General features: G+C 44.4%; 1 protein-coding gene across 1 annotated transcript; it reads right to left on the bottom strand.

Annotated features, from left to right (window-relative positions):
• Positions 1–6,598: 6,598 nt before the first annotated feature.
• On the bottom strand, positions 6,599–10,944 carry p2ry1 (purinergic receptor P2Y1). The gene is made up of 2 exons (XM_019874390.1): positions 10,757–10,944; positions 6,599–8,176 (listed from the first exon to the last, which is right to left on the bottom strand). The coding sequence occupies exon 2, from the start codon at positions 8,141–8,143 to the stop codon at positions 7,082–7,084; it is 1,062 nt and encodes a 353-aa protein (XP_019729949.1). The 5' UTR covers positions 8,144–8,176; positions 10,757–10,944; the 3' UTR covers positions 6,599–7,081.
• Between the last annotated feature and the right edge of the window lie 527 nt (positions 10,945–11,471).

Below are 11,471 nucleotides of genomic sequence, written 5' to 3'. Positions count from 1 at the left end.
ACCCCCCACTCCGACCCCATGCCCCCATTTGTACTCAAACTGCTGTCAACATGATGGAAGTGTTGAAGTCAAAAGCGAGCTCTCAGCACATGGCCCCAAGGACATTCTGCATACTCACTGGGCTGACGCTGTGGAAAGTAACTGCCTCTGGCGGTCCCCCGATAGCATCGTTCTGGTGGTGCAGCCATATGTTGTTCATCATACTGGCACCCTTATTGTGGACAGTGTGACAATGTAGGTGCTCACATTGAATGGCAACATGATGGATGGATTGCTTTTTTTTTTTTTTTTTTTAGAATACTCGTGTCCAAAAGTGCTTTTTATTTATTTATTTTTGAAACTGGGGCTAGTTCTCAGTGTTGCTATTTCTTTTCATTGTGACCTGTTGTCTTTGAATGATGGGAAAATAGTCCCCCCCCCCCAAAAAAAAAAACAACAGCATAATTTTGAAAAACCTCCCCCTCAAATTTTGGTTAGCTTAACTCATTCAGTACTAGCCAATTCTAGACCAAGTCTGAAAAGACGTTTTTGGGAGTGAATGAGATTTAATATACTGTACTAGTTCCTCCTTTTTTTTTTTTTTTTGCGTCACTTCTATCCCATGCAGTGATTTGCTCGCTTGCACCCAATCAGCGTGATCAATTGTCACCGATGGCCGCTGCCATTTTGCATACTGCCGATCGATGGCTCATTCATTCAAATCAAATCTATGAAGCACGATGACACAACTCTCTCTTAATTCTTCACAATTGCAAATGTTGCTTTCTGCACGTTTCTTCTGATTTTTGCTTTCCTACTGCAGACTTGAATGAAAAAAAAAAAACCAAGCTTTTTTTTCCTGATGAAATAAGAGAGTCTACATTTTCTTTTGGTAGGTTTCGCACTTATAGTGTCACCGAACAAAATATTTTGTGAGCCTTTTGAAAGATCAGTTAAAGTGCTCTAAAATGGCAAGCGATTTAGAGTGAGTTTTGTTTTGAAAACGGCCTAGCGGCGAATAAATTAATGACATGGCCTCCGACTGTATGGAATCACATTATTTTGTATCATATCACAGCTTTATTGAATCATTATTATCCTATGCAACAAGGGAAAGCAATGAAAAATATAACATTGTTCAAAGTGAAGGACGCGCTCCCGTTTTTTTAAAAAATGTTAAGAATCACATTTATGGACACACACCACAGTCAATGACTCACACAGTCTGAGTCATTGGCTGTTTGGTTCATTGACTGTCAGTGAGGTGTGAGATATGCCAAGCTGGCAAATCTTTTCGACAGTAAATACTTCCTAAAAAGAAATGCCCCAAAACAGCCCGCAATTGTCATTTACATGGGAACTCATTGTTGGCGTGCTGTGTGGTGGAGTGCGTAAATCCCACTGTGTAACCGGGAGTTGTGGCTTCCACCGCAGGAAATGCAGGATGTTTTTTTGTAAGGTTCCCACAGTAGCATTTCCCCGCTTTGGCCCGCTCACAAAAAGCATCTGTCAGGGCAAACGTTACCACCCAGTTGTCACGGTTACAACAATCACAACAGGACCTGGGGCGCATCGATTCACATGCAGTTTTATCACAAAACTGTCATGAACTTGTCATGAACAAAGGACTCAATCCTACCAAAAACACCCGCAAAAAAAATTCACATTAGAAATTGGTGAAATCATCACTTCCAACGTTCAAGTGATGCTATCTTTAAGGTAACATATTCAAACTGTAACTGTAAAAACGAATTAACCACTGTGAGACCAGCAAAAAAAATACTTGTCTCATGACCTACCTACCTATCAACCTTACATTTGCTTACAAATACTGTCCAGTGGCACCTTGATATACAAGTTAAATTTGTTCTGTGATGATGTCTCAAAACATTTGTAGCTCAAATCATCTTTCTACATTGAGGTAAATGGAAATGCACTTCATCCAGACCATAAATTATTTATTTATTTATTTTTAATCGGAAATCTGTACCCAGCATGATATCCAGTACTGCCTAAAGCCAGGCATGAATAACATTTGCTGCCCATATAACCTGCAAGCATGGACAATATGAAACAACGTTGGAGTTACTTTCAATAGTTTATTTTTGGAGGAAATGCGTATCACAAAAAGGCAAGGAAAAATAAAAGTCACATACCCAGAGCTTGTGAACTGAGATCTCATAGTATCAAATCAAAGTTTTGTGCGACTTAAGAATATCCATCCATCCATTTTCCGACCTGCTTTATCCTCACAATGGTCACGGGGGGTGCTGGAGCCTATCCCAGCTGTCTTCGGGCAATAGGCGGGGGACACCCTGAACCGGTTGCCAGCCAATCAAAGGGCACGAAGAGATGAACGATCATCCGCGCTCACACTCACACCGAGGGACAATCTGGAGTGTTCAATCAGCCTGCCATGCATGTTTTTGGAATGTGGGAGGAAACCGGAGTACCCGGAGAAAACCCACGCAGAGGCCCGGGGAGAACATGAAAACTCCACACAGGGAGGCCGCAGCTGGAATTGAACTTCCTCTGCACTGTGCGGTCAACGCGCTAACCACTGAACCACCAGGTCGCCTGAAGAATATTTTCCCTTTATTTTATTAGAATTTATTAGAACGCCAAGAAACACGGATCAAACAATAGTCTTCCTCTAAACAACCATTCACGTTCACAACGAATGTAACTAAAACAGTCGTCATCTGTGCTGAAGCATCCGAAGCTCCCCCGAGAGAATTTAGCACTACACACAACAATCTTCATTCAGCTACTCTTCCTTGTCTAAGGCTTTAGGAATGAAGCTGCAGTTGGCATGCTAATGAGCACACCACCCGGACACAAGTCCTTCGTTTGTAGTTTTTCTGCTTGACAGGTGGCATCCCAGTGATGGATGTGTTTGTGTCCGACCGAAACACCAACACAGTGTCAAGTGTCCCCTCTTGTACGCAACCTTACTCTGTTTCCTCAGTATTTCACTCAACTCTGGTTTTCAATTCCACATTTGCTACGTGGCTACCTTCCGATCATTAATCAATGGGCACACACAAGCACAGACATAAATCTCTGGGATTTAAAGACGGATGTCAACGCTTAACTTTTGTTTGGAGAAAAGAAGCAACAAAACAGCGAGGAAAAAGGTCTTTATCACCTTCAAGCACACCAAGCGAGAAGGAGAACGAAAGGTTGTTTTTATTCACACGGCAAGCAGGGAGATTGGTGCCCAAAAGCCCCCCCTCCCCCTCCCTCACTGCCCCAGGTTCCTGGCCGACACTGCCCCCACGCCCATTGCGACAAACACAAAAGATGTCTTCGGATAATCTCAAGGAAAGAAGTGCTCCTCTTTTATTCCTCCCCTCGTTCTGTTCCATCCTGTTGGCGACGTTGAAAGAGAAAGTCAACAAGGCTGCAGACCGAGAAGGATAAAGAGGGAGAGGAGGGGGCTCACAAAGAGTCCTTGACATAGATGACTTTTTCAAATGATTGATACAGACACTGATAAAGTTTCACCAGACATTATGTGACAAAAAGTCAGAGGCTTATGTTTAATCAATAACTTAGTTCCCCCTCAATCTTAATTCTCACCTGAGCAAGAAATTATGGACAATTGCAGGCTTCCGATTGTGATTTTATTTTCCTCAAAATTGCGATTGCGATTTGATTTGCTCTTATTTTTTTTGGAAGATCCTTTTCTAATGTACTTTACAACAATTAATCTTTATGACAACAACCAACATTACATCGAGTAGATGTATTATAGGATTAGGAGCATTTCCACTGTTTTTCATGACAAACTCATATTCAGTTTTTATTAGCAATTTTTTTAAGCCAGTGCCGGTCCCTATCGCCCGCTGCATCTGACAGGTTCCGGGCGGCAGCAAGTAGCAGCAAATGGAGCTTGTGGAGCTCGCTGACAAAACATTGGAGGATAACGAGAGTCTCCTATTTACTTGTTGGTAAAAGGAAGGCCAACAAGAAAACAATTATTCAAGACCACAGCAAGCGAAAGGAGCACTGCAGCCAAGTAGAGACTAAGGAGTATAATGCCGCGGTATGCTAGCAGTCAGCGACGAGACACACTAACAAACAACAGCAATGGAGGAGATCGAGCATGTTAACTTTTGAAAGTTTCATTTTTTTTTTTTTACCCCAAAGTGCAGCCAAGTGGAGATTGCAGTGTGCAAAACCGCAGTGTCTACCTCTAAAGGCACAGTTGCCCCTACTTGCCATCTAGCCACAAACACAGAGATGATTAATCAACCTATGGGTCACCAATTTATTACCGTATTTTCCACACTAAAAGGCTCACTGGATTATGAGGCGCACCTTCAATGAATTGCCTATTTTGTCATTTTTTTTATACATTGTGCGCACCATTATAAGACACAATCTACAATGCATCCACTAGATGGAGCTACGCTCAAGGAAATACCAACAGAACGATCAGATGTCAGTAAAACGTATTTAATAAAGCAGCGACACAGTTCACTTAACCAACAGCTAGTTATAACATTGACTCGTTAACGTTGAACTCTCTTGCCGCTGCTCTATTTCCGTGTTCAACTGCGTAACCGATCGCCTTAAGCTTTGTCAGCATGTCTCGAGCAAAGAGCCATTTTGGGGTCGAAATATTTCCGTAATAACCATACACAAGGCGCATCGAATTTTAAGGCGCGCTGTGAGCTTTTAAGAAAATGGAAGGATTTTCCGTGCGCCTTTTAGTGCGGAAAATACGGTACGACAAATGGAAAAGCATCGTGCAAAGTGATTACGTGCAATATGAAAGGGGCAAGAAGCCCATCAAACACCTTTTGGATGGACTACAACCAAATATTGAGCCATGTTCCAATTAGGGGGTTAATGGCCAGTGCAGTGTCGAGGTATCTCCAAGTGGCTCTCTTTGAAAACACGTTTATTTTCCATGTTGCAATCAACAGTTAGTCAAGTTTAAGTGACAGTATTTGCTACGAGACTGAACGCCCACACATTACACAACATCCAAACAGTGAGAACATTCGATACGGTGTCCAGTACACACACACACACACACACACACACACACACACACAATACTGTTGGCATTTATCTTCTTGTTCTGTTGTTGTTGTTGTCTGTGGAGGTGAACAAAGATGGTGACCACACAGCTGTTTCAACCTCAAAGCTGTCAAGCTGCCAAAGCGGTCCACCGCAGGGAGGAAGAGAAGACCCAACCCCCCCCGCCTGGTAAGTGCATTTCAAACTCCTTGTCAGTGAGTGTATTCACTGGACACTTCATTAGGAACATAATCTGAGGAGATCCAATACAAGAGCTGTATCATAAATGCACCGATATCTCGGAATGACAAAGTGCAGTGCAGCTCCTGGATTGACATGCATTAGGTGTACCTAATTTGGTGTCCAGTAAGTACGATAAAGTCCCCCCAAGTTTATTACAGCCACCCCGCCCCCAGCTGCTTAACAGCCATTAAGCTCGGCGACTGCAGTGTGCAGGTTCCAATCTTTTGAATCTCTTTTTCTCCTCAGCAAATTCAAGAGTGAAACCTTTTAGTCCCAAAGTATGAGATCATCAGCGGTCCGAAGTCCTCACAGGGATGAGGGAAAGGCCACAATATTAGGCACAACGGGACAAGCTCAAGAGATGTCAGAGAAAAGCTGCCTTGATACGGATGGTAATGCTCTTGATTGACACTCATGACTGTTTGTAGAGCTCCGTCAACTAGTTAACATACCAGTAAAGTCGAACCTCATTACAAAGTACCTCGAGGGACATAACTAATCTGTCCGTTATTCGGGTAGTTCGCTGTAACCGTTGAAATGGCCGCTAACTACGATGTAGAATACGGGATCAATATTTCTAGATGTAAAAACATGAATATTATACAGTATAAACATGTCGATAAAAAATATGTGTACACAGTATGAAGAAAACATTCAGTCAGCAAATGAAACCTGTCTACTCCAGTTCAGTATGCGCCGCTCCCCGAAGCCGTTTACGATCATCTGTTGGCCTCGAACTGTGTCAGGACCGCCCCGTGCCTCCGGAAGTGCAACAATGTACCGAGTCGATAAATAGCATTGTTAAGCAATGGAGGGGAATCCCGCGCTGTACATTTTCTTCAAAAGCAAGGTTGTGGCTGCAGTTAAGCTTCCCACGGCTGACTGTAACAAAGGCCTTTTCGTTATTTTGTGGGAAAAATCAGCTTCTTTTAATGAGGCTTACATTATAAAGGTGTTGTAAACAAAATCGGCATATGGCAAATCAATTGCGTGAAATCGGGACTTGAAAATGTGAACGTTATCTGGGTGAAAACGTACAAGGGTTCGACTGTAACATATACACAGATGAATACAATGCATATTATATTATATATTTCCCATATTTGCTACATATCTATCTATGTCTCTCTCTCTCTCTCTCTCTCTGTGTGTGTGTATATATATATATATATATATATATATATATATATATATATATATATATATATATATACCGTATATATGTATGTGTATGTATGTACATATATATGTATATATATATGGATGTATGTATAGCAGAGCCCCTCATTCCTGCCGACTGCTGTCAGGCTACTGAATAGACGAGACCTGAAAACCTGGACTCACCCCCACTCACCCATTTTAAATAGCACAGCCACCTTATGCAGCATATATGCAATTGCATATATCCTTATATCTAATATTTTATATGGCATTCGGTACTGTGTACAATTCATTTTAAAATTTTATTTTGTGCATGCAAATACTTTGTTTTTCTACTTTCTTCCCTCCAAATTTTGCTGCTGTAATTTGCAAATGTCTCCATTGTGAGACAAAGGTTATCTTATCTTATCTTATGTTATCTTATATATGACACAATCGTGAATGGATGTCAACCAGCATCACGGAACACATCAAACTGGAGCATTATCATCTCTCTAAAGGCACATTTTTCTTTGAGGTGTACCTAATATTGTGGCCAGTGTAAGTCAGATCAGACTACGCAGATGCGCAACAACACAGCACGAGAGGGCATCCACAATGACAGTTGTCACAGGGTAAAAATGTTCACCGGGTCCGCGCTGTGTGTCCGTTATCCGACATGGTAGCCTCACATCCGCCGCTCTCCGTTCTCCGGGTAATCCGCCAGACTGTTGAGCGCCTTCTCCTCGCTCTTGGAGTGCAGCGTGTCGTCGCCTTTCCTGGAGGGTTTCTTGGTGGCCCGCGACAGCTTCCTCCTGAACGTATCGCCGGCCAGGAAGTAGAGGATGGGGTCCACGCAGCTGTTGAGGCTCGCCAGGCCGCGGGTCACCTGGTAGGTGGCGTAGACGCGGTTGTTAAAGTCGCACATAGCCGGGCTCTGGAAGTACAGCCGGGCCCGCATGTTCAGGTTCTTCATGACATGGAAAGGCATGTAGGAGACGGCGAAGACGGCCAGGACGATGATAACCAGGTGGATGGATTTCTGCCGCAGGTGCGCGTTGTTCATGTCGTTGCGGATCAAGGCTTTGACGATCATGCCGTAGCAACAGAAGATGATGATGAACGGGATGCAGAAGCCAAAGACGGTCAACGTCATGCTGTAGATGAAGTAACCGGGCAGCTCATCCTCCGTGGTGGTGTCGTAGCAGGTGGTGGCGTTGCGCTTGGAGCCCGTCCGCGAGTAGTAGAGAATGGGCGAGATGGCGAGGACCACCACGCCCCACACCAGCGCGCTGGTGATGACGGCGTTCTTCTTCTTGAGCCGGCCCAGGGACTTGAGCGGGTGCACCACGCCCGTGTAGCGGTGCACGCTGATGCAGGTGAGGAACAGGATGCTGCCGTACAGGTTGACGTGGAAGATAAAGCGCTGCAGCCGGCACAGCACGTCGCCGAAGATCCAGTCAGTCTTGTTGAAGTAGTAGAAGATGAGGAAGGGCAGCGAGAGCACGTAGCAGAAGTCGGCCAGCGCCAGGTTGAACATGTAGACGGAGATGCTGCTCCACGGCCGCATGTGGCACACGAACATCCAGATGGCCAGGCTGTTGCCGACCAGGCCCGTGATGAACACCATGATGTAGACGGTGGGCAGGTAGTAGAACTGGAAGCCCGTCTTGGTGAGTGAGCATCCTCGCGAGTGGTTGTGCAGATCGCTCACGTTCAGCAGGGAGCTCAGGTTGAGGTCAGAGGTCATGGTGTCCGTCAGGGGCAGGGGCTTGACCTTTGACTGGAGAAAATCATCGAAAATATTACAGGAAGCAGACATTTTAGAGACAAATTGTGTTGCTGGTGCGAAGAAGGGACGTTGGACTGCATTTCCTTGATGGGGATAAAATCACTTAATTCATTTCCATCCATATTCTATGCAGCTTATCCTGTTCTGGGTTGCGGGGAGCTGGAGCCTATCTCACCTGACTTTGAGGAATAATGGCAGCATATCTCCTAGACCAGGGGTCATCAATTCCGGTCCTTGAGGGCCCCCATCCTGCATGTTAATAGGTGTCTCCCTCCTCCTTCTCCTAACGCGCCCGATTCAAATGATCAGGAACATCATCGAGCTTCTGAAGAACTTTCTGATGAGCTAAAACATGCAGGATAGGGGCCCTGGAGGACCGGAGTTAGTGACCTCTACCTTAGACTCAATTCCAAAGGATGTTTAGAAACAGACACGCTTTTACGTTCTTCATGATTATTGCCTCAATGATTTTGTTTTGTTTTGGGATTTTTTTTTGGGGCGTGAGTATTCTGAACCCCGTACGCCGTGCCAGTTTTCTTGGATCCAGCTGAACTTCCCACAGCCGATGTCGCGTTCTGCTTCTTGAGAGTACAAACTCATGGAGACAAAATAAACAGCACCTCTGCTGGTTGCAGCCAAGTAGCGCACAATTATTTTTTTTCACCCTACATTGCTTCAGAGCACGAGTGATCAATTCCATGCGAATCGATCATAAGAGAAATGGATTCATTGATTAACATTTACATCCCTTGTCGCAAGGGAAGGTGTAGCCACAGATGAGCTCTATTTGGTTTGAGGACAGTTTTCCACGTCTAAATAATACCGTGGGGGACTGTGAAAACCACATCGCATTGAACGAATCAGTCAATGTACGAGACGTGCTGCCAAACAACAACAATGAGGAGAACAATCGCCTGCCTTATAAATTTTACTCATCAAGGAGGCGCATTTTATCCCCCCCCCCCCAAAAAAAAACAGATTGCTGCAGCAAATACGATAGTTATAGTATATAACACCACAGCGCTATAAGCCAACAGGAACAGGATAAGCTAAAAGAAGTGCGTTCAGTCTCATCACTTCTTCGTCAAGTGTAGACGTAGTTGTTAACCGGACGATTTTCTCACGTGCTTTGTCATCCGTATGGTCAAAGTCAGTGCCTGCTTTTATCTGATTTTGCCAAATGCGTGTTGAGCCGCACCTATCAATCACATTCACACCTGATAAGAACTTGTTTTTGTAAATATTGAATTTAAATTACTGTATTTCTAACATGTACACCATTTTGACACAAAAAGGGTCGAGCCGAGATCTGAACCATGGTTCTTTTTGCCGTGAGCCGTGAGATGGTGGTGCTCATCGCTAAATCGATTTTATTTTCCAAAGGACTTCTGCACACTGAGCGATGCGGCGGAACTTCACTCGATCCTCGGGCACTGTGTGGGATTCTGCTTCAGGGTTTCACTAGTGGCTGACTGTCGGCCTTTGGTTTTGCGGCAATTCCAAATTTGAATCACGGTTGTATCCTGCGGTGATATTGCAAATTAGAGCCAATCAAAATGCACAGAGACTTTCAATTTATAACCGAGCGAGACATATCCACTTAACCACGCTTAGAATTTCATATGTATCTTTGGATGAAATAGTAACACAAAAATATACGCAAGCGGCATAGGTACCATAACATATTCAAATAAATGGGCACGGGCCCCGCCTTTCAGTGCATCCCCCATTTTCCCATCTTTATTCAAACCCTTGTCCTCTTTCTGCAGCAACCTATGTGTGCTTTGACTGACAGTCCATCTCATTATGCATTTAAAAAAGTGCTACCGTAGAACATTTTGTTTGAGGAGCCTCAGAATGCAATACAGGTTCGAACAGTTCATATTGCAAAAGTCCTTATGTTAAATTGGTCACTGTGTGGGGGTGAGTGGGCAGCTGTGATTTTTTTGTGATGGTCGGGTGCTCGTCGGATCCAAATATTTTATTTTATTCTTATCCCAACTCGTTGCCAAACAATTGCAGGGCACACATAGACAGACAAACCATTCGCACTCAAAATCACACCGACGGCCAATTTAGAGTAAACAATTAACCTACGGTGCATGTTTTTGGAATGGGGGAGGAAACCACGCAGGCACAGGGAGAACATGCAAACGTTACACTGGAAGGCCAAGACTGGAATCGATCAAACCCACAACCTCTGCACTGTGAGTTGGACCATGTGGACCATACTATATATATATATAGATCTATCTATCTATCTATCTATCTATCTATCTATCTATCTATCTATCTATCTATCTATCTATCTATCTATCTATCTATATCTAGATCTAGATATATAGATATATATCTATCGATAGATAGATATGACTGTGTATGGATTGCATTGCAACAGTTAGCTACATGCATTTATTCCCATTCACATGCAGAAGTAGTTGCGCACACACGTCACTTGCGGAACACACACACACACACACACACACACACACACACACACACACGCGCGCACACACACACACACGCGCGCGCACTCACACACGCACGCACGCACAGGCGTAGTGTACTCACCACTCGGGTCCGCTTGTAGCCCACATTCCTATTCCCACTCGGGAGATAATAAAAAAGAGCGAGACTGAGTCAGGTGTCCCTGGTCGGTCCGCTGAGGTTCTTGAAAAAAGTTGCGCACTTTCGACCTTGCATGGACTGACGCACCGAGGCAGTGTGTGTGAAAGTCAGTTACGTGTGTAGAGGGGGGGGGGGGGAGGCGGATTGTGCGAGTAGAGAGAGAGAGAGAGAGAGAGAGAGAGAGAGAGAGAGAGAGAGAGAGAGAGAGAGAGAGAGAGAGAGAGAGAGAGAGGGAGGGGCAGAAGAGCCACAAAAACCACTCACAGGCTTCCCGGACCGCCTTCTCCACCTCCTCCTCCTGTTCCTGAACTTTAGCCCGTGAAATACAGTACGTAAGAGATTATTGGATGATCCCTCATAACAATTATAACCCATATCTCGACTACATGCAAATCATTTTAAGGGCCCTGCAATGTGCGTTGCGGTGCTTTTTGGGGTCGGAAAACAGACATTTGAAAAAGGTTATTAGCCACGTGAATTGGAAGATATCGAGGTACAGTACATTGTGTCACAACGTTGTTGGATACAGCACAGCTGTGGTATCTAATGACATCCAATGGAAGAGCTGTGCCAAATTGTGCCCGGGCAAAGATGAGAATGCTCATTTTGGATTAAAAATCTTCCACTGAGCTAATTACTGGCCATTGAAATGTCATGT

The sequence above is a fragment of the Hippocampus comes genome, unplaced genomic scaffold (assembly GCF_001891065.2).
Source record: "Hippocampus comes isolate QL1 unplaced genomic scaffold, H_comes_QL1_v1.1 scaffold125, whole genome shotgun sequence".
Classification (NCBI taxonomy): Eukaryota; Metazoa; Chordata; class Actinopteri; order Syngnathiformes; family Syngnathidae; genus Hippocampus; species Hippocampus comes.
The sequence above is the reverse complement of the archived record's forward strand: the minus strand, read 5'-3'. Positions and strand labels throughout refer to the sequence as shown.

Coding starts and splice junctions, on each gene's coding strand:
- p2ry1 (XM_019874390.1), bottom strand. CDS start 8,143: ATGACCTCTGACCTCAACCTGAGCTCCCTGCTGAACGTGAGCGATCTG.